Source organism: Manacus candei, unplaced genomic scaffold (genome assembly GCF_025592945.1).
Source record: "Manacus candei isolate 608988 ecotype Guabito, Panama unplaced genomic scaffold, ASM2559294v1 h1tg000002l, whole genome shotgun sequence".
In the NCBI taxonomy this organism is placed as follows: Eukaryota; Metazoa; Chordata; class Aves; order Passeriformes; family Pipridae; genus Manacus; species Manacus candei.
The window spans coordinates 9,441,674-9,464,893 of NW_026138050.1; the positions used below are offsets into that span (position 1 = coordinate 9,441,674).

The 23,220-nt window shown below is 36.8% G+C and overlaps 1 protein-coding gene across 1 annotated transcript in view; it reads left to right on the top strand.

Moving 5' to 3' along the window:
- Positions 1–50: 50 nt before the first annotated feature.
- SNX29 (sorting nexin 29) overlaps positions 51–23,220 on the top strand; it is a 97,603-nt gene continuing 74,433 nt past the window's right edge. Inside the window, exons 1-11 of the mRNA XM_051810222.1 lie at positions 51–148; positions 5,716–5,780; positions 6,701–6,753; positions 7,161–7,285; positions 10,119–10,299; positions 11,437–11,507; positions 12,380–12,628; positions 14,653–15,031; positions 15,718–15,836; positions 18,001–18,082; positions 18,589–18,671. Coding sequence (XP_051666182.1) covers positions 142–148; positions 5,716–5,780; positions 6,701–6,753; positions 7,161–7,285; positions 10,119–10,299; positions 11,437–11,507; positions 12,380–12,628; positions 14,653–15,031; positions 15,718–15,836; positions 18,001–18,082; positions 18,589–18,671 — 1,414 coding nt within the window. The 5' untranslated portion in view covers positions 51–141. The remainder of the gene's footprint in view (positions 149–5,715; positions 5,781–6,700; positions 6,754–7,160; positions 7,286–10,118; positions 10,300–11,436; positions 11,508–12,379; positions 12,629–14,652; positions 15,032–15,717; positions 15,837–18,000; positions 18,083–18,588; positions 18,672–23,220) is intronic.

Below are 23,220 nucleotides of genomic sequence, written 5' to 3' on the forward strand. Positions count from 1 at the left end.
CGGGCTCGCCGCGCTCCCCACACCCCGGGCCGTGTTTACCTTCCGGGGCGCGGGCGGGTTCCGGGGCGGGCGGTCGCTGCCGGCCCGGCCGTGGCTGAGCGGGAGAGCGGCGGCCCCGGCGGACGGAGCCCCGCGGGCACCATGAGCGGTGAGTGGGGCGGGCCGGGCCCTCCGCCCCCGGGGGAGGGCACAGCCCGGGGGTCCCCGGCCAGGCGTGCTCCTGCCCCGGTCCCCCGTTCTCCCCGTGCTGAGGCACCGAGCGCTTCGGTCCCTCATCACCACACCCCGCTCCTCGTTCCGGCTCCCCCAAGTACCCCCGAAGTGCTGGTTTACCTCGTTTTAAACCCCAAGTGCTGCCCTTGAGCGTGGCTTTACTGGCTCACAGCACAAGTGATGCTGGGCTCGGTGTTGCCTCAACTGTGCAAGATCACGGGAAATACTCCCGAGAAAATACATGACCAAGAAAAACGGAAATAATAAAAATTAACAGAATGAACTCAGTATGAAGCAGGCGGTGGGAGAGGTGAGAAGCATGACCATGACCAGTGGAGAAAGTGGTGCCTTCTGGTGTTCGGGGTGTGCTGGTTGTGTCTCCAGCTCAGTCCCGGCGAGGATGTGTCGGGTCTGGATGTGGAAATTTCTGTTCGGGGAAAGCGGTGAGGGGGATGTGCTGAATCCCAGGGGGTCTGAGGTGTTTGTCAAAGGAAATTCTTGGAAGCTTTGCCTGAGAGTTGTGACCTATAAACTCCAGGACTTGAGGATGTAGAACCACATGAATGGGTCAGCATAAAGAGTTGTGAGGGAGAATGAAATTTTAATGGATTTCTCTTGTAAATGTAAAGGATAAGTGGTAGTTACTGAATATGTATTAAAGCACATTGGCAGGGGTTTGTTTGGTGCTTCTTAATAAGTAAATACTTAGGTGGGTCTACTTGTACAACTTCAGTAATGGAAGTTGCAGTCAACAGTCTGCACCTGAAAATGAGATTGCTTGTTTATCCCCCACCCTGAGTTAATATGTGGTGAGATTTGCCTGTAAGGCTGTAAGAAAATACTGAGGAGTTAACTGGAGTAACTAAATGCCACATTGCAGTAATTTCTGAAAATGAAATAAAAAATAAAACTGCTTCAGTTGTATTTTTCTCTGTTTTGTTCTGAACTTTGTGGTAAGAAGAAAACAGCAGGGTTTTTTTATGGAAGAGATGAGGCAAAAAAAGAGGTTATTTTTGGGAAACCTGTTAATTAGCCTTGTGAAAAATGCAAGTAACAGGGAAATCTTTCAAACCATGGGAAAAGAAAGTTTCTCCAATGTTTCAGATCTTGACACGATATAGACTAAACCCTATATGAAATCTGTAAGAGTCATTGTTTTCGTATGGAAAACCTCAGCTCTTCAATGGTGAATTCGGGCCGGGACTAGCCTTGTGCAAATTTGTGCAAATCAGAGCCTAAATCTTCCTAGGAGACTCACCTTTGGAAGCTCTGTTTGGATTCTGTGACTCAAAAGGCAAGGTAGCACCTCTTGTGGCCTAAAGCTTCAACATGTAGCTATTTTTAATACCTTTACTCTTGGTTTTTTTTTAAGACAATGAAGAGATACAGGTTTATGAGGAGAAAACATTTAATTACTTAAAACAGAATAATGCCTAAGGTTATTAATTAACATTAACACTAGTACTTCAGTTACGTGGTGACGTGTAGCCCCTGCCAAGACTTATATGACTTTCCCAACAGTTTTGATTAGACAGTGAGATAACAAAAAACCCTCTTGATGTTGCACTTTGCCAAACATTACTGTTATACAACACTGTGCAGAATTTTCCCAGAATAATACAAATGAAACAGTTCAGAACAAAGAAATATCTATCATTATCATGCTTGTTTCAGATAAAGGAGATAGCTAATGTTAACATCAGTTTTAACCATGTCCTTCTTTTAGCAGCTGGAACAGCACTGTCTGCACTTATTTCCTTGGCCAGTTTTAGCCCTTGAAAGTAAAAGAGGTGTTCTAAAATATAGATAGAAGAACCTCTTTTCCTAGTGGCTATAATTAAGTTAAATGTTTATTTTTTTAGCTACAGTGCATTTCTAGTGGATGTGAAGGTAACTTCCTGTTTATTTAAGCATTACTTAAATATTACTAATGCTACTTATTAATTGCATAGTCATATTTTATTGTACAAGTGCTGAATAGGCTAAACTTTAAAGGGAAGTAACACAAGGAAACTAGACTTGTGTGCTTGTCAAGATTTATGGGTGTTGTTTAGCAACAGTTTCAGAAAACTTAAAAAGGCACCTAATTGAGGATGAGGCAGTAGAATCATAATAATGTAGTATCAGGTGGCATTTAAATTAAGTCTGTGTTTGTTTTCTCTTAAACTTGTACCCTCAGAACCTGTACTAGAGCAAGCAAAAGGGATTGCAGTCTGAAATTTTGCATACAAGACTTAAATACAAGTAGTGTTTTAAGAGCAAGCTGAGATTTATTTTTTTAACTTATATGCTACATGTGGTGCTGAAGAGCTTTAGCTATAAAAAATTGGATGAAAATCCTGCTTTCCTTTACTTGCATGTCAGTTCTCTGCTGCTTTGGGTGTGGATGTTTGTGTCAGGGTATGGAGAGAAGTTTGTTTCAAAAATAGGAAAGCATGACCTTGAACAACAGAAAATAAGGAGAGTCACAGAGGCAGGTGCAGCACCTGAGCCTATTTTAAACCCTTTTTAACTGAGTAGATGTTGGTGGGAGGAGTCTCTTTAAGTTTCTTAGCTTTTGCAACCTTATGCTTATGTTTTCACAATTATTTTTAGACTCATGTAGGAACTTCCTTTTTTTTTTGCTATAGTCTAAATGCAACCTTTTTTCTGAGTGGTGCTGTTTTTGTGCATTCTCTGTTTTGTATTTGTATGTGTGTTACTGCAGTTTTTACCACTTTTCTGAATCTGGAGAAGGGTATTTTGGTCAGTTTGGAATACACTTAGACTTTAAATCAGCTGGAGTTAATCACACTTAATTGCTGCTCTTGTCTGAAAATACACTTTTTTTGTTTCCTAAAGGCTTAGTTTAGAAAATGAAGGCGTAAAAGAGTAAAATCTTAGAGTTAGTACAGATTTATTTTTACCTTCCACCCGAAACGAAAACATTGCTAAATAGTACTACATTTTCTAGGCTTATTACAAAGAAAAATATACCCTGTGTTCAAAAAGCACACAATCTTTCAGTTTAAAAAAAAAAGTTAGACTTTGTGAATATTCTTTTTCTTCTGTCTGCAGAATTTCTGTTAAGCACAGCAGTAGAAGAATTTAAGATGTGCATTGAAGAGAAACCTCGGCCATCCCTCAGTATAGACTTTATAGTATTATGTGGCCTTATAGCCTTGTTAATGCTGGAGGTGATTTGAAATGCTTCTGACATTACTGGATGTAATCACGTGTAGTCCTGATTGTTATTAGTGCAAATTTGTGACTATAATGAAGACAAAATGCACATTGCATTCTGTCTATGTAGATTTAGGGCTGTTTGATATCACAGGCTTTAGTGTTTCAGAACATCAATTAGTGTAGTGAAAATCTGTAGGTTTTCTGTATTTATGCATTTTTTTATATTGATCACAGTTTGAAATCTAGTTGCAAACCATTTCTGTGTTACCAATAGATACAAAGAGTCCGAAGAGGTGTGAACTTAAAAACTAACATGTATTGCATTTGGAAGTCAAACTTAGCCCACATACCAATATTTTCATTTGAAAGATGTTTTTCAGGTCATGAAATTATTAATTGCATGCATTTGTTCTGATGTAGTCTCAAGAAAAGTTGTGTTATACCTGTTCTTGCAGGTATGTGGGTAGCATAAGATGTAAAAGTAATGAGTTTTGAAGAAAATCTATAGGTTTGTGTACATTCAATGTCACTGCACATGAGAGGTTGTACTAAAAGCTGGGATAGTTTTCCTTATTTTACAGTTCTCTCATTTATTATAAGACATGTAAATGCAGAGGCATGTATGCATCTCCATTTTTGGCAATGCATGCTTGCTAAAAACACTGAATATAATTTAATAAATTATAATCTCTGAAGGAGCACAAAGTGGAATGGTAGGGATTATATGAATTGAACCTTATCTCTGCAGTGGCATAACTGGCATATTTGTTAGGAAGCTAAAACCTGGTTGGTGTGGAGTCCTTTGCTGCCTCTGAACATTGTGTGCAGCGAAGTGCTTGACTAACAGACCTGAACCTCACACATCACATGCCTGCCCAGACTGAGTCAGAGTTCAAAACTGGAAGTATAACTTCTAGAAAACACACTGCAATCAGCTAAATAAGCCTTGTGAAGCTTAGTTAGTGAGCAGCTACGTTTGCATGTTTTTCTTGTTTTCTTTCTTCTGTTGTACCTTGGGGGTTTTCTTCTCCTAATCCCATATTTAATGAATATACATGGACTATGAGTTATATTAATGTATTTATAGACAAATTAACATGAATATATATTCAAACATTATATTAATATAATATATATTAATATATTATATGAGTATATATATTTAAACAAAGACAGAGCCATTTCAGTAGGATAAATTCTGTCCTGTCCTGGTTTGGGAGCAAACTGTTTTGAATGGTATTATGAAAATAGGAAATTCTGGGATTTGGACATCCCAGTGTCAGATAGCAAGAGGAAGAGACACATATCTTTGATGTCATCTCTCTTTACTAGAGGGCTTATTGTGTGGTGTTTGATTTTCGGTGTTTGATTTTCAGTGTCTGGAGGAACTTGCTCATGCAGAGTTTTGATAATTGGCTTTCAGTCTATACATGTATTGATTGTATGTTCTTTAAGAGGGAAAGGATAATAATGACCCTAATTCTAGAGAGTTCACAGAGGTTTCTGATGGATATTTTGAACTTAAGCTCAGAATAAAAACATTATAGAGGTAATATAGGTTAATTAAAGAATAAATTTTACATATATTCATGGGACTTTATAAAGGATATTCCAACAAGCAAAGTATTATGCTATTTGTTGTTGAAATGCTTGAGAAGTTAAAGATTGTTCTTGAATAGTAAGAAACTAGATTTTGTGAGTGTTAATCGGGAAGAACTCTGCTGGTAGCTAAATTTTGTAACAGTTACAAAGTTCACCTGACTTAAAACTCTTTCTGCAGTGAGGTTGTTTGACAGTAATAAGATATTCCTGCTGTCTCCTACTCATTTTCCATTCTTTTTCTTGTTGTACTAAGCTGGTAGTTGTCTCAGTATGAGTGAATACTTGTGTGGTTGTGTGAGCTCCATCATAAGCTCATCCAACCCACCAGAAAAAAAAAAAAAAATCTTAAACTGGGTTAGTTCTAGGCTTGCACTGTGGCCCCAGAGGTGGTTAGTTGTGCTGTGCATCAGCTTGCACAATTATACTGTATTTGGTATTACTGCAATATATGTTATATCATGAAACCAAAATCTTACTAAAATAAGACTCTAGATGATATTTGAAACAGTATTCCTGCTATACCAGCATATTGTATATATAACAGCGTGTTATAGAAAGGCTACTTGAAACCTCAAAACAGAGTTTGTACTGCATCATTTTACTTAGAGAAAATATGTTAGTTAATTTAATGGAATAATTGGCATGGGAAGAAAGTTTTCAGGGCCCTTGTGTTGGCCCAGACATATTTTACAGAGCCTATTTATTTTAAAATGATATAATTTCGTTGAATTTCAGGTTCACAGAACAATGACAGTAAAAGACAGTTTCTTCTAGAACGGCTGCTGGATGCAGTTAAACAGGTGAGAAATCCAATACACATTTCTGTAGTATCCTTGCTCAGAGTTGTCAGAACTGGCAGGAACTGTCTTTGCTCTTTTTCCTCCTCTTTAACGAGCAGGAGGAATAAGAAGAAAAGGAGAGAGAGAAGAAATCTTGGCTTTTACATGATACTAAAGATTTTTTTTTCTGCTAGCAAACAACTATTATGCAGTATTTGTTTAAAATTCTTGTTCTTGACAGATTATACTTGTAATGTATATACTTGAAGTATATATAATACTATAGAATATATGTTATGAACATATATATTTGTAATACTGATAAGACTGAACTAAATTGCAGTGTACTGCAAAGGCTAACTTGGTGAACATTTTAGAGTAGAAGCTTTTTTTCTTTGCAGTAGTTTTTTAGTGAATGGTTAAAATACATGTAAAGATATGATTTGTTTATTTATGTCTGTACTTTGCATCAACATGAAGTTCAGCAAGTAGAATTTCATGCACTGGATTCAATTTAAGAGGGCTTGTTAGGGAAAAGAATGCCTCAGGAGTAAGCCAATGATATGTTTTATAAAGAAAAATTCTTCTGTAATTGTAGTACTGGGCTGAATAAGAGCAATGTTCGGTTTTGTGGGTTTTACATTTTACATTTAAACCCCCAAAGTAGTAGTTTCCACTCAATTTTCAGTTTAGTGAAGGACCTGCAGGTGTGTTGCTCTGACTAGCAAGGATATATTTGATCTGCAAGAGTAGCCCGTTAGTGGCACATGATGCTGTAGAGCACTTTTTGGTTTCAGGCTGTATTTGCCAATGCTTTATTTTGTGCTGCTTCCTTTTTTTTGTTATGATTTGGTTTCTTATATGGAAGAAATTCAGAAAATTAAATTTTTGTCTAGTGTAACAAAAATTTCGTAAAACTTCTTAAACTCGGTTTCTTGCAGTGTCAAATACGGTTTGGAGGAAGAAAAGAAATTGCTTCAGACTCTGATAGCAGGTAAAATAGTCTTAAGAAACTTTTGACATGCTTAGATTATGCATCATAATGACATAAAACATGGCACAGAATACTTGATACATTATATTACATGAAATGTGGGTGTTCTGAAGCTGACATGACATGGCTAACAACCACTCCAGCAGGTGAGGATGATTTCTCAAATTGATTGCCAGTTCTGAATGTATTCTGTGCCCCAGCTTTTGATCATCATGGTGAGACTGTGGGTATAAGTAGATTATCCTGCCTGCAAATAATGAGATTAGTGCATAGAAGGGGTCTTTCACTGTTTATGAGATAATGCTTCATTTTACACTCCCTATTCAGAGATCTGGAATAAACTTGCTGTATAGAAACGTGGTTGATTGGTTTTTTTTCCTATGATTTCTTTAAAAATTCTGTTGCAGAGTGACTTGTTTGTGTGCTCAGTTTGAAGCTGTGTTGCAGCACGGGCTGAGGAGGAGCCGAGGACTGGCATTAACAGCAGCAGCAATCAAACAGGCAGCAGGTTTCTCCAGTAAAACTGAAACAGGTAAGTTGTTAATTGTAACTATTTAAAGTAGTTGATATGTTCAATCAAGTGGTATAATTTCTAACAGAAGTTTTAAGCACTGCTTAAACTGCAGGCAGGATACTTCATTCTTGGCAGTGTGTTGTAGCAGTGAAAATGATTATTACTTTCTTATCTAGTTTAACTTTCATACCAAGTTTCTCTAGAAATTTTTGGTGTGAGGCAACTTCTTAACAGTTAAATGATGTGTAGTGGCAAGTTTATTTTGAATTCTGGTAGGGATAAATGTTGTGTAATTGTGCTGTTAAGTTTTTTACAACATTTTCATTCTTAACCTTTTCTTACTCCACTTTTTAACTGACATATTCTATTGCATCAGATGTGTTTAACTTCTAAGTATTGATGTAATTTTAGGAAGGAAACTTATATTACTTGCAACTAAAATAAAGACAAAATGCACATTGCATTCAGACTCTAGATTTAGGGCTGTGTTGTTCGAGTTGTTTTTTATTGCTTTCTCCACATTTAAAGAAAATATTCCTTTATTTTTCTCTTCACCTTGATGTTTCTCTTGGTTTTTTAATCAAAACTATATGAAGATATTAATCAGTTTTGTTGTGAAATTTGACTTTCAGTATTTTTTTTCTTAATCAGGGTACACATAATGAAAAGAGCTTCTTTTTAACTTTTGAAACTCTGTCAAGTGTAACATGTTACACTTGTAAACCCACAGAGTAGAGTTTTGGGTTTTGGTGGGGTTTTTTAAAATATATTTAGTGGTGCTGGAATTGTTAATACACTTTGATCTGCAGTTATAACTTCCAGTGACACCAGACAATTGCATATAATGGATATTACATTAACACAAAATGTGTAGTTTGATATAATGGTGTTTTTAAATTGCTTCAGCAATGGACTTGTTCCCTGTGGCAGAAGGGTGAAATGTTGAGCCTTGTGTGCTCACCTTCCTGCTGATGGGTTAGAACCTTCAGGCTGGGCTTTTTTTGGGAGCTAAAGTAGCCATGCTCTTAAAGAAATTGGTGAGTTCTCCATGTTTGCCTCTTTTACTTAGTAATGGGAAGAACCTGACACTTTGCTGGTGCTAAATGAACAAGTGAGGCAAATTCAGCTGTTTACACTGTCTTTACAGATTTTCAGCTCTTCAGTGGGCTTTTTTTTCCCTTGTGTGTATTTGTAATTGGGGATTGGATATTCTGTGGTCTCTTTCAGACTCTGGGTGGTTCCCATCTCTTCAGCAGGCAGTGGTTTGGTTATCTGCAATTGTGAGCCTTACACTTTGGTGCAGGGAATGTGCTTCCCTGTTCCACTCTCTCTGGCTTAGGCAAACAGTGTGTCTTTTAATTTGAAGACAATTCTTATGATTTCTCTCCTGTCTGTTGCTAAGGTCGAGGGTGTATGAAATTTTTGATCCTGTGTGTTAGTGGGCAGAAGTACAAAGATACATCTCTGATTCTTGGGAGTTTAGTAACAATTTAGCTACATGTTCATGTGTATGTGTGTCTTACCTGGGGGCTTGGCACTGAGGTGATGTGGAGGAAGAGGAGAAAGTCAGGAAGGTTATCTATGGTTGGGGAATGGAAGGAGGAAGCAAACATCATTTTTAGTCCTGAGGAAGCTTAAGCAATGTGTGGAAGGTCAAGAACAAAAACATGGCTGCTTTGCAGCAAATAGAATGCTGTACAGTGACTTTTTATTTTTGTTTTTAATGGAATTGAAGGCTCCCTTGCATTTATCTTTACAAATTACGGTGTTGGGTTGGTATGGTTTTGCTTTTCGTTTTTTTTTTCCTTTTCCCTGAAAGCAGTTGCAAAGTATTTCTATATTTATATCACTTTCAGGCACATGAGTCTGGTATGATTTATATCCCACTCTGTCTAGCATAATCACAGGTGTCATCTTTTTTTTTTAGCACAGTGGGATACTGCTGTTTAGGCTATAAATTCAGGCTTTGACAATTGAAAAATAAAATTGTTCAGCAGTGGTTTTTGTTTGAAATTTACAGATCCTTCATGACAAGCTGTACTTAATGATTGCCAAACTACACCATATTGTAATCATTTTAAGTTTTACAGATGAATTATCTGGGGTTTTTTGTTGTTTTCACCCTGAGAAAATGGTAAGAGGTAAATTGTGATAAATATGTCCCTAAAATATGTTCTTACTCTGTTAGAAATGGGAATATGCAAAATACCTGGTGTTTTGTTGTACACTTACAATTACTGATGTAGATTTTTTGTTACCTCCAACTGAGAAATTCGAGGCAACTGCAAAAAAACTTTTTATCAGTATTTGGTGACAGGGCAAGGGAAGTGTTTTAGTGGAAAGAGGTATTGTTGCCTTTTAAATGCAACACTTGTTTTTGTAAAGTAACATGACTTTGTCATTTACATGTTGGCAAATTCTATAGCTACTCTTTACTTTGGATGTAGCTCCTAACATTTCACAATCAGCAGTAACATAGAGTTCCAAAGAATTTTTTTTCTTTGCATAATATATTCTCAGCTGAACACCTGAACCTGTCCTATGGATGAAATAGTCGCTTAAATGTGTTTTTTATGTAAAAGCATGAGATTGAATCCTTTAGTTTGTGTGTTTGGCTTTTTCAATGAAGTTAAAAGTTCTGAGTGCTTAAATAGCCTGAGTCCAGTAGAAATAAATAACCTATTTAACAGAAAGGTTGCACCAAACTGGTAAATGATTCACTTTTGTCCAAAGTATAGGTAGCAAAGTTACCTGTTGGTTTTATAAATTTGCATGTAAATGCATTCAGAGATGAGCTTAGCAGTTTTCTTGGTTGGGTTATGATTAATAATAGCTTATTATTCAATTGCAGAGCCAGTGTTCTGGTACTATGTGAAGGAGGTTCTGAACAGACACGAGCTGCAGCGCTTTTACTCTCTGAGGGCCATCACCTCAGACGTCGGCAGGGGCCGGGCCTGGCTGCGCTGTGCACTGAATGAGCATTCCTTGGAAAGATACGTTCATATGCTGCTGGCAGACAAGAATCGACTCAGGTGCTGCATCTGATGTCTTTGTAAGGCAGGAAATGTGTTGAAAAATGAAGTACTGAGAATAAAAAAACCCCCCAGACAACCAACCAAAAGCCACGGCTGTAATAATACGCCCTATTCATTGCTGGGCTGGTCAAGCTGCTTCACCTGATTCTTTTGTTCATTTTTTAAATTTTTGGCAGCCATTAAGAGAGTGGCTTGTGCCTATGCCAACATGTGACCTGAAACTGGCTTCATTCTACCCCACGAGAATCTATGCTTGTATCCTCACCTTCATTTCCATTCTCTTTCCTAACTCCCTTCCCTGTTCTTTCAACAGTTTTCCTCACTGAGACATTGGCACCATGCTTTGAGGTGCCCCTCTCATTCCATTAAAATTGCAGCCTTGAGCTGACCAGTTCATCAGTGGCAATTGCCTGTTGCCTTTTGGAGGTGCTCATTGTGTCATTGCAAAGCTGCAGCAGTGAAATAGTGGGGAGCTGCCACCGCAGAGCCCTTGGCAGTGGTTTGGTAACAGCTCCTGAACCTTTTGTTACAGTTACTGAGGATAACTTCCACTGTGAAATCCTGAAGTACTTTGGAGGTGCAAAATGCATTTAAGTTCACAAACTGAGTCCTACTTTTCTCCTCATACATCTTCAACTCCTGTTCTTTTTGAAAATTTGAGGTGTTCTCCTTGTTTTATCAGTAACTGTTGAGCTTGATCAAGTCCAGTGGATCCAGCAGAAAGCCATTCTTTCCATTTGCATTGATTAATGGATTAATGGATAAGGTTATTGCCAGAACTGAGTTTGTTAATTCCTCCTTTTAATTTTTATTTTGGTCCAGCCTTCTGTAGTGTTCTTCCAATATAAAATCAAATGAAGACAAATGAAACAATAAGGAAAATCTGAAAACCATTGTGAGGAAATTAGTGACTTGAATTGCTGTGTCACTAATTACTCTTGTGCTTTTAGCAATACTTGCTCAGTATCAAGATTATCAGCACAGTCTACACTGTAATGCTCTTTCTAAAAAGGCTTATTCCAGAATCCATTGGTGTAATCTTACTTATTTTTTGGAGTTTTCTTGTTTTTCAGAAGTGGAATATATACTCAGTATAGGACTACATATTCTTTTTTTTTTCCTCTCAAATTATAGTGTCTTCTATGAAGACTGGTCTTTTATGATGGATGAAGAACGTTCCAGTATGATCCCTACAATGGCAGCTGGTAAAACTTTCTGTTAAATATTACTGTTCTTGGAAAACTATTGCCTTTTGGGATGTCATATCTATTTCTGGTCTTGAGGAGCTTCTCTGACACTCTGCTTGTGTGGAGAATGTGTGTCAGAGGCACAGTCAGGGTGAATTGTCAAGGTATTGTGCCAGTTTATGCTGTGAATTGATGGAGTGTTAAAATCTGGATCTGGCCTTCCTACAGTTCAAAAGTCTTTCACATAAATGTTTTTACTCTTCAACAGTCAAGGCTAACTTAAAACTAGTGCAATTTGGAGAAAACAAAATGGGCTATTCCTGACTAGAAAAGGATAATGATAGAATTTTGTAGTAAGATCCAAATTATAGGCAAATACAGTTAAGGAGAGTAGCAGTAAGGAGTGATAACAAATACTTTACTTTTCTAGTGTTTGACCACAGAAGTGATGTTTTACTACCTCTTTTACCCCTTTTTTCAGATATGTGGTCATGTGCTTTGTTCTGCAAAACAAAGTACACAGAAGTTTTTGTTAATAGAATACAGGAACCAACAAATACTGAAGTTGCAGTGAAATGGGTTTAAATAAAAGGTTATAAATAAATGAGTTCACAGTACTTATTGCTTATTTAATGTGCAGCTGAACAACCATCAAGATGAATTCAGAACTGATTGCATCAGCTTGAACATAATCTAAAAAAGAATGAATGGTACACGAAAGAATAAGAATTCATGCATGGAGAACTGTGGGAAATTTTTGGGAAAAATATTTTACATGTCATAGCTTTGTTAATCCTTAGGTTCTTTGTTTTTAGCTTTTGTGTGAAGTATGAAGTGTGAACTATAAAGTGCATTTTTGGTCTCTTTTTCCCCCTCTCCTTTATTTGAAGGTCTGAACTCCATCCTTTTTGCCATCAACATTGATAATAAGGATTTAAACGGGCAGAGCAAGTGCACACCCACCGTGTCTGATTTGTTAAAGGAATCCACACAAAATGTAACTTCCCTGTTGAAGGAATCCACGCAGGGTGTGAGCAGCCTCCTGAGGGAGATCACTGCCTCCTCTGCTGTCTCCATTCTCATCAAACCTGACCCAGACACTGACCCCCTTCCTGTTCTGCCCCGGAATGTAAATGCTGGTAAGCTTTTAGGCAGTGTTGGTGTCATTCAGGAACTTATCAAATATTGGAGTGTGTTTAAATAACCTTTTAATTTCAACTTAATGCAATATTATAGGGCAAATCATAAAAATAAGTGTGTGCTGCACATACAAACTAGTTTTAGTGTGTAATAAGAAGTATGGAATTTTTTAGAAATGCTGGTGTGAATACTGGATGGTATTTCAGCTTTCTTGCATCACTGTGAGAGGGAGGCTGAAGTGTCTTATTGGCAGGGCTTTGCTTGTGACCTGGATTTCAGTTTCTTATAAGATTAAACCTTGCAGTTCATGATGTAATGATTTTTCATTTTTAATTTATTTTCTTTTAGCACTTTTATCAGTCAGGAATACACTGCTATATATCCATTATTATATATCAGATACAAATCTAAGCTTGTAATCTTCTTCAAGTAGGGCCCCTGTTTACAGTCTGAGTTCCTATGCAAAATGAAATTCCTGGACCAAAATGAAATTTGCTCATATGCTTTTTTAACCTTTAAATGTCTTAGTATTACAACCAGCTTGTAGGATGTCAGTTACTAACAAAGACTCAAAGTCTTAATCTCTTATAATTTGAAAAAAATCAAGCAAAATATGATTTTCAGTATATATTTTCAGTCCCAAAAATTGCAAAGGAGTATTTTATTGTTTCTGGAAATTGAACTGAAAGATTGTTTTGCTTTGTAAAGGTACAAAACTGCAGGAAGATTTATGTGCTTTTCAATTAAGAAACAAGGTTTGATTTTAGGCATTAAATTGTTTTGGTTATGAGAAAAAGGCAAAAACCCTACATGTGAAAACTGTCTGGTAGGAAGAGAAGTTGAGATAAAATCTGGTGTTTATTGGCATTTAAAATAGACTTTGTTTCAAAATATGGTTTTTGAAGCAAACTTGTGGTAAAGCTTTTGTTGTTTAGCACTTAAATGAGATTAAAATTGCAGGTGATACTTGACTTGGGATAACTTCGTTAGAATAGAATAGGCTTGCAAGATGAAATAAGACAATAATGGACCATATGCTGCATATGACTCTACAACATAATGTACATTATGTGCAGAGTACATAAAATGTAGAGCTTACAGTAAAATGTCACTTTAAAAAAATGAGTCTCTTCAAATGCCATTAGAATGTGTAATGTTAGAGCAAGTCAGATGTTTTCATTAGTCTGTGTTCTTTGTTGGAATTCTGTTTGCAAGCAGAATGGGTTTTAACATCCTCTTAAAAGTATGTTTTGTGGATATAGAACAGCTGGATTTGAATTAAACAAAACAGTTTAGTCCCAATGTGAGTTGTCTGGTGAGTAGATTTCTGATATTTCTTAGCGTGCTTCAACTTCAGCTTCATGTGCACATAGGATTTAGTGAGAATAGGTAATAATTTAAAAACAGGTGCTGTCACTGAATAGATCTGATGTAATCTGAGGATTTCAGTGTATTTCTAGACCAAGAGCTAATTACCTGAGGGAGGGAGCAAGTTTAGTTTCTTTTTCTGGGAACTGACTGCTCAATTTTTAGAGTATAGACAAAACTACCTTTATTTGATTGCAAGTTGTGGATTTTGTTCATGTTGTGAGTTTGTTCTTTTTAATTTTTTCTCTCTGGAAGTGTCTCATGTTTTCTCTGTTGGGTAGACATGCTCTGCAATATACACTAGAATATACTTTAGGTGTATTCCATGGGAGAAAGTGACAGGAAGGCTAAATTTTTATTTTAAATTTAATTCTATGAGTTTGTTCAACTTTTTTTTTCCAGTTCCAATCAAATAATGTTATGAATGCACCTCCAAAATGTTTTCTAAAATCTGAATTATGTAAGGCAGATAAAATAAAGATGGTAATTAAAGATTTAAAAGCTTGTGTGTATGGAAAGCTAATGAATGCCTTGTAGATTTAAATGGCTTTTTCTTTACTAAAGTCATTTAGTACATGAGCTCTTTTAAGGAAAAAACAGATTTACTATATTGTTTCTCTCTTCTAAACTATGTAAAACTTTGTATTGTTACTAGATTTGAGATACAAAAAAGATCGAAAAAAGAAGAAGAGAGTGACCAATATTATCTCATTTGACGAAGAGGAAGATGAGCAAAATTTGGGGGATTCCACAAAGACTCTGATTACAGGAGAAAGCTCAGAGGAGAGCGTAGACAGATCCTCAGTCCTTGCATTGTCCTCATCTGAAAGCACTCTTGGAAAAAATTTGAACGGGAATGAAAGTAACAGTTCGTGGAAGAGCAATTCATTGCCTCACTCTCTCATGAATGGAGAGTACGAGTACCAGAAGCTGGATGTGAAGAGCATTGATGATGAAGATGCAGATGAGGATGAGCTGTATGGAAAAACCTTAGGAAATAAAGGCACAGAAGGTGAAACTGAAGCTTCTGAAAAGTAAGTAACGGTGCAGGAGCTGGGGGGAAACTTTCCATGCTTCCCACCCACCCTTCCCTTTTCTTCATGGGCACTGGCAAATTCATGTGTTGAACTGAACTATAGGTTTTCTCTGCTTTCCCCCCACCCCCTATTCCTGCTCCTCAACCTTTTTTCCCTTTTTTTGTTTTTCCTTGTTTCTTTCTTGATCATTGTTTAAACCATTTGGGCCACTGTGGTGGTGATATTTTGCTTCTATATTTGCATGATATAGCCTGGCTATAATTCTGGCCTACCTGATGTTTCCTTATTCTCATATGATATCAATTCTATTTTGGCTTCACAGTAAAAACATGTATTTTAGGCGGAATAAGCCTGTTACATCAGAGTAGATAGTTAAACAAGAGGAGATAGTTAACCAAGGCAAAACCAAGAGAGAACAAATAATTTTAAATACTAATATGCTTTCTTTTTTTCTGACAAAGAAAATTGTTTGGGGAAAAAGGCAAGCACTGTTTGTCTCATCTGCTTTGGATTGTCTGATCTTTAATGGATTAATGTATGGCCAGCCAAGAAACTGGCAGGCAGATTGAAGTAGAGATTTTTCTTGAAGTAGTATCTCTGGAAGAAATATATGCATTATGAACATGGATATTGACTGTATAAAGAGATTGTTTTGTTTGTTTGTTTGTTTGTTTTAAATCTAGGACTCATGAAATAGGCACTTGCAACTCTCAGATATGCAGTTGGACTCCTCTGCAGGTCCTCAATGATGACTCAGATGTGCTGTTCCCTGTCAGTGCTGTTGGCTCTTACTCCCAAACAGGTGGGTATTTAATTTGCAGGATTCCAACAACCTTTATAATGGAATTTCTAACATGGGACAATGGCAAGAAATAACAGGATTGTAAGGACATAGGGCATACTGCACATCTGGGATAGAAAGGAATTAACATTCATTCTCGTTCTGAATCAGAATTCTTGATTTGAGTAGTTATTTAGTTGAGGAGGATTTGTCAATGTCAAAAAACCCCAGAGTTTTGTTGGTATTAAACTGTGGTCTTGTATGGTATTTGATTAAAACTTCAGGTATGCTCATTTTTTCAGTGACCATTTAAAAACTAATCAGTAGCATTAAATAACGTTTTCATTGTAAAATATTTAATTTTTTTGGATATACATTTTGTGCACCAAGAGTTTACACAGATTGTTAATTGAAGGCCTGTGAAAAAGTGTAATTCAGTTCTGTAAGTTCAGTGATTTAAAATGTGAATCATAAAATAAGGCTGTACTGCCCTCTGCTGTATTTTAAAACGTGTACCTTATAAGAAATGGCAGTGGTTCAAAATAAAAATAGAAAGTACATTTTCATTTTTTATTTGTGCTGCCACATTTTTCAGTTTATGAAGGAATGGATTTAGAAAACATCACATAGTTTGTGGCATCATGTTCTTTTAAGTTTTATACAGAAACTGTTGGAGAACATCCACAGGTTGAAATCTGGGATACAATTGTGGAGGGTGGTGGTGTGTGGAATGGGAACTCACAATTGTCACGAGGCATCAGGACTGTGAGCTGGAGTTTGTAGCTGAAATCAAAAGGCAGGAGTCTCAGCCAAGGTGGAGACAGATGACCAAAGAGGACAATAACTGTAACAGGGGCTTACTTTTATTGAGAAGATCCTTGTTTGGTCTCGCTTCATCTCAGAACTGTTTTGGATACAATGCTCAGACTACTAGAGATGATCAACAGATCCCTTCTGGCACAGTACACAGACATTTTCAGTTCTCCTGTCTTTCTTTGTGATAACCCCTGTGGTTATCACAGGGGTAAACCACAGGATAACCCCTGTGGTTATCACTCCATCCTGCAAACTGGAGTGATCCAACACTGGTATGATGACAGAGATCTTCATCACTTGTAGGAAACAGCAACCCAGGCCCTGTTTAATCTATACTGTTGTATGTTAATATCTGTGTTTTCAGCTTTAGTCTGTTGCAGTGCTTCAGGGATGTGTCAGGGCATATTATATCTCCATGTAACTAGGAATGAGAAAGCCTCAGTCAAAATTCAGTTGCTTGGAACAAAAATGGAGTGTGCATTTTAGGAACTGAGGTTCAGTAAACTCTTCAACTTAAAAAATTTATTTTCTCCTCCATAGTCTTTCTGACATAACTAAATTTATTTTCTTCTCCATAGTCTTTCTGTCATAACTAATTCCCATTAACTTTTTCCCTAGAATTCCTGCTTTTTAAATCTGTGCTATTTTAGTTGGTGATTTTAGGACTGTCTTATAGTAACTTTGTAACCCTTACATAGTGAGATGCAGAAAACATCAATAAAATATGATTTTTGTTTCTTTCCACATGAACTTCCTTAATGACAGGCCCAGTGATGTGTATCTTTTGATCCCGACAGTTGTGGATCTGTGGATAGATGCATATTATTCATGCTTTTTAGACAATGTCTCATCTGTCTGATTCCTGGTGTTTACTACATAGACATAAGGAGCCAGAGAACAGCCATGGTGCTCTGTTGGGAATACATAAAGGACTGGTGTCTTTGCAAGGTTTCACGTGCTGGGACTAACCACAAATTCTTCTGCAAGTCACAAACAGATTTGTAATGAGTAGCAGATGCATGTGGAGGTTGAAGTCCTGGGGCTTGCAAAAATAACATCAGTAAGAAGTCTCTTCATAGCTTTGCAACACTGTTAGTGTAAAATGTACATATAAAATGTAGGAATTGTGCAATACTGATTTTTTTTTTGATGATGACTGTGTTCCTAAGGGACTTTACAATCCAGCTGGCATTCGGGGTGAATGTGCAGAAGCCAGCTTTGGAGAAAGAATTTAAAGTGTTTCAATCTTTAGTAAAGATGAGTATTTCTATTTAAAAATGTAACTACCTTCCTTCTGGATTTGTTTATGTTTTATTTTTTTAAAGTACTGTAAACTGAAGAGAGCTAATGCTTGTGCATTCTACTTTAGATAACTTGGAGAACGGAGAGGGGCATGAACATGTTGTTCATCCGGTAGAACTGGTTCCCAGAAGATCTGATCTCCCTTACAGGTATGTGTCAAATATGTTTTTCTTAAAAAAAAAACTTCACCCTATAGCTGGCAACTTATTATTGTTACCTAATGCAATCAGCTCTGGAAAACCAACTACCCATCTGGGTACTTGTGCAAATGTTTGGAAAGACAAATGCAAAAAACCTGCACTTCCCTTTTTGCCTTATTTCATATACTGACCTTCTCTTAATTATCTGGAAGAATTCACATTGTCATGTCAAATAACAGACAGACTTGGCCTCCTGGTTTTGAAAATAAGTTTTATTTGGGGTTTTATGTTATTTTTTTTTTTTACTTTATTCTCCATGACCTGCTAATTTGGAGGATTTTTGTGTGTATTCTTAAATCAGGCTCCCAGGAGATGCATTAAAGGATAGTTAAACCTAAGTTATTAAATATGGGTGAATAGCATGACAGTTCTAGTTTCTGGAATGGTTTTTTTCTTAAGATTTGAATTTAGGATTTTGTTTCCATTTATTGATTATTCTGTACTTTTATGACTAGAGTGGAAGTCAGTCCTCCAGCACAAGTGAATACTTTAAGCAGTATGTTGCCTTCAGCCACCGTGCCAGAATCCATGACAATTAGTAAGTACTTCCTTGATGTATCTAGATTGATGGAAATAACTTTGAAAGACCTATAATTCTTTCTATTTTTAATTCAGTAGGATCTGTTTAGAGAGGCATAGAGCACTTCATTTCTGATGTGCTGGCCACATTAGAAAGAACTACTCTAAAATGATGTTTGTATTGGCAGATCCCAGGTTAGGGTTCATTGCAACTGCTATATCCTTATAGTAGATGTGGCCTCAGTAGTTAAATAAAAAACAATGATTTTAATTTGATTAACATCTTTAAATGTCTGCAAGCTCTGAAAATTATTTTTCCTGCTTTCATTTATGCTTAGTCAGAAAAAACCAAACACAGAATTCTTTCTATGTACACTCAGTCTGTGATTTTGATATGAAAATCTGTTCCAAACATAAATATGGCTTTCATATGCAAAAGCTTTAGTTAAGATGAAGGTGGAGAACAGTCATATTTTCAGTAGTATTCAGAGTAGAACTAGGCAAGATAAAGTAGCCTTTGCTGTAGAAATAGATTAATAGAAGCACAGGCACCCCATCTTTAATCTATTTTCTTGTAGAACAAAGACTTAGTTCCTAAACTGACTGTCCAAACACGTGAGCCAGTATGTGTTGATGTTCCTCACAGTACAGAATGTTCTGTAACTGAACTGGCTTTGTTCCTAAAGCTCTTGGGTGCGTGTTTGTTTCTTCTTTTAAATTTAAATGTGTACAAGTTTTAAATTATGACATTTGGGAAGTTAGAATGATGCAGCCAAGATTCTTTACTGAAACTGAATCATGAAACCAACAAAACGGGTGAACCCTTAAAATATTCTAATCTCATTTTTTGAAGTCATGTTCAAGTGCTGTCTGTGTCAACCTGTGGTAAAGGAGGTAGACCATGCATTTTCACTGGGCAAGGTTCCAGGCTCTGGCATTGGTCTGCTGGCTGAGCTTTACAAAGCTGAAAAATCCTTTCTTGCAAAGTCCTTCACGAAGTGGGAAACCAGTTTGAGACGTAACTGAAGGTGTAGATGGAGTTCCTGTTGCTGGTTACCGCAATACCTGGTCATTAGATGTTCTCTGCTGATGTTATTACTACGATATCCTTTTGTTCTTACATTTTTATTTTATTTTTTGGGTTACAGCGTTTCAACGGGAATGTTTCTGGTGTTGCTGCCCTCTCTTGATTCTGTTGTTTTGTAGGTGTCAGGTACCAGCAGGGGCCGCAATTGGTCTCCTTCAGTTGCTCAGTTAGTTCCGAGGTGTAGGTAAGACAGCTATAAAATAGAAAGAAAATCTTCAGATTTTCAGTTCTTGGTACTTGGCAATTTGTAAATGAAATGGAAACACGGGATCAACAGAAGCATGCACGCTGTCATTAGTTTCCCATTTCAGAGAAGGCTTTGGGGGAAGGAACTGGGGGAGGGAAGCATTTCAAAACCACCTACAAAGCTAGTAGGACACTTAGTAAATAGTCATAATTATAATCAAAATTCAGATGAATATGCATTTATAGTATTAGTCAATAGCAGTATAATAGCTGATCCCAGAGACACTCAATAAAAATGCTTTTTTCAAGTTTGTTGTTATTGGTCGTAGATTCTTTGCACAGGAAGAAGTCAGTGCTATGACAAAGTCAGACGCTGAAGCTCTTTTTCTCTATTGCAATTAGCAGAAGAATTATTAAATGGTGAGGCTTATAGCTTGGTTGCATAGCAACTGATTCTAACACATCAGGCAAGAAAAATGGAATGCAGTAGTGCAGTGAGAAAAGCTGTGAGGTCTCCAGTGACTGGATTTTTGTGCTTCATACTTCTGGAGACAAAGCCTGAAATTAATTTTTTGAAATTTTATTCTTTTCCTGCTTCCTTCCCGACTTACTAGTATAGTACTAACCTTTTCTTGCTTCTTTTGATGTACAGGCTAGAAAATTATATTGTGAGAAACTGTAATTTAAAATTTCTGCTATTTTGAATTATTTTCCTGAATTCATGTCTTGTGCATTTGTAAGGTATAGGTTAGCTCAGCAGCAGATACAGCTCAAAAAATACTAATATCACTTAAGAGAAATCAAAATCCACAGAGTTACTTTTGCTGTGTATTTTAGACATCTTTTGAAAGCTTACCCTACTTTACAGATCATTATGTCTTAGAACCAATTTTATTAAGAATTAAGTTTTCAAGAAGTTTTATATATATGTATCTATTATGTACATTTCCAATTTTTAAAAAAATTATGTTTATCATATTTGGATCACAAACGTCTCTGTCTGTTCCAAAGTGTTGCCATTGAAAGATTATATTTTCAGCATTGTTTTGGTGGAAAACAATCTGTCCCACCAGCACAAGTCTCCTCGTTCTGTTTTTGCAGTGGAAAAAAAAGGAGTTCCAAAACTTTCATTTGAGAAGGATACTGCTTGGGTCCTTCTTTACAGGGTTCTTTTATTATAGTGCTATTTTTAGTAAATAATTGGTAATTTAGTTTTTCCACTCTCATTTTCTTCAGTTTTTAAAATTGGTATTGACCACAAAGGTTAGCAAAGGTTGGAGCTTTGTACGTCATTCCATATTTTTCCATGTATTCTTGAGAAAGCCCCCGTTTTTTTCACAATCACTAAAGAACTTTACTGAATAACCAAACCTACGTATTTTATTTTTATCCTGGTTGTGTAAGTCAATAGGGTGCATGTGTTTGTACTTTCTGTGTCCTCTAAACAGCTTCTGACCTGTTCTGTCACCTGGTTGCCACTGGTCACTGACAGGTACTAAATTCTCGTGACTTCTTTGAAAGCACAGCTGTGGAAAGAGGGTGTTTGTATTTCATTGGTGAGAGCAAAGCTGCAGTTCATCTTAGACTTATTTTTGATCAGGACCCTCCTGTGCAGTAGAAGGCCAGCACTGGATTGTCTAATTTGTTTCTTATTAATATTTGCCCTATGAATAGTGACATGACAGGAAAATATTTACTGGATTCTTGAGCACTAAATAAAGTCTTAACAGCCAGTGTTCGTGCAGGCAGCTTAGGGAGCATAAAGCTCTTCATGTCTTTAAAGGTCAGACTTCTGATTTAGGATGTAACTAGTCTGCTGGAAGTTTTGTTTGTCTCTGAAAATATCTGTGTAAATTTGCACTCAGGAAAATAAATAAAAAAAAATCATTCCTGGAGACTGCTCCCAGCCCACCCTGATAGTTTGTGTGCAGGATTGCAGAGGAGTTCTGCATGACCTTGTGTTCTCTGAGAGATGATTTCACTTACAGCTCATTCTTCATAACAGGTGATTGCAAAACATACTTATCCACTTTTGGGCTAAACAACATAAGTTGTGAAACTTATGACTTTTCTGGAGGTTGCTGGAAAATTGACAGGTGTTTCTTAAAGCATAATGTATTTCATGCTCTGAAGGTGACCTTATAAAGAAAGACATAGTTTGGAATTACTGGTTTGCACATGGGAATCCTTTTTTCAAGAAGTTGTTGCAAAAATATCCCCCAAGGTTACATAATATGAAAGTCTTCACTGGTTTTCTTATATCTGTCTTTACAGAACTCTGATTATCACTTCATTTTTAGATATGTTAGTGCTGAAGGCTGATCCTTAATAGCAGTAGTGTATCACTCTTTGTTAATGGTACTTTAGAGAACATAAATGTCATGTCAAGCACAAGGCAATTCCGAAGTAGGACATAAAGTCTAACATCAAACACTTTCATGAAGAAAGAATACTTGGCTGTCCTCCTACTGTTTTATTAAAAAAAAAAAAAAATAGAAGAGGGGGGAGAAAGATTGAAGTTGTGAAGTCCAGAAGTCAGAAAACGCCAAATTTATGGTTAGTGCTGCAACCCTGACTTTTTTTTTTTTTTTTAAATTTATTCCCTTTTCTAACCCACACAATGTATGAGACATAAGTCTGCTGGAAAAATTAGGTTATGATCATACACTCATCTCGGAGGCGAGCATAACAGACAAAAGCTTCTGAACTGTGGGTGCTCTGGCAGGTTTGAAGTGAACCTGCCTCGGTGTATGATACTGGATTTACTTTGTTTGCATTCAGCTGACTGGTCTGACATGCTGCTGAAATCTTTCCAGAAGCATAAGTGAAAGTCATAAATTGCAATTTTTTGAAAGTTTTAAATGTTATACCTGAATTAAATAGGATGGTGCCCTTTTAGTTCTATTCAGTTCCTTGCATCAAAAGATCATGAAATTAAAGTTTCTGACTTTTTCTTGGAAACTTTTTACTTATTTAATGACACCAATACTGTTTTACTCTTTTGTATTTATTGTGGATGGAGAGGCTAAAGAAGTGTTGATGATAAATTGTATAGTTCTTGTGTTTGTTTTGAGAAATTATAGAAAATATGACTCCTTAATACTCATCACTTCAAGAAGAAACAGCATAAGTATAACCATGCTGCTTGGGTAGGCACAGGCTGTACCAGCCTCCTGGGAACTCTGGTCTCTTAGCCAGACCAGTGGTTTGTGGTGAGCTTTCCTCCACATCTCCACTGGTGTCTGTAATTGAACTAAATTAGCAAGGAATACTGAGTGTGAGGTGTGTTTTCTTT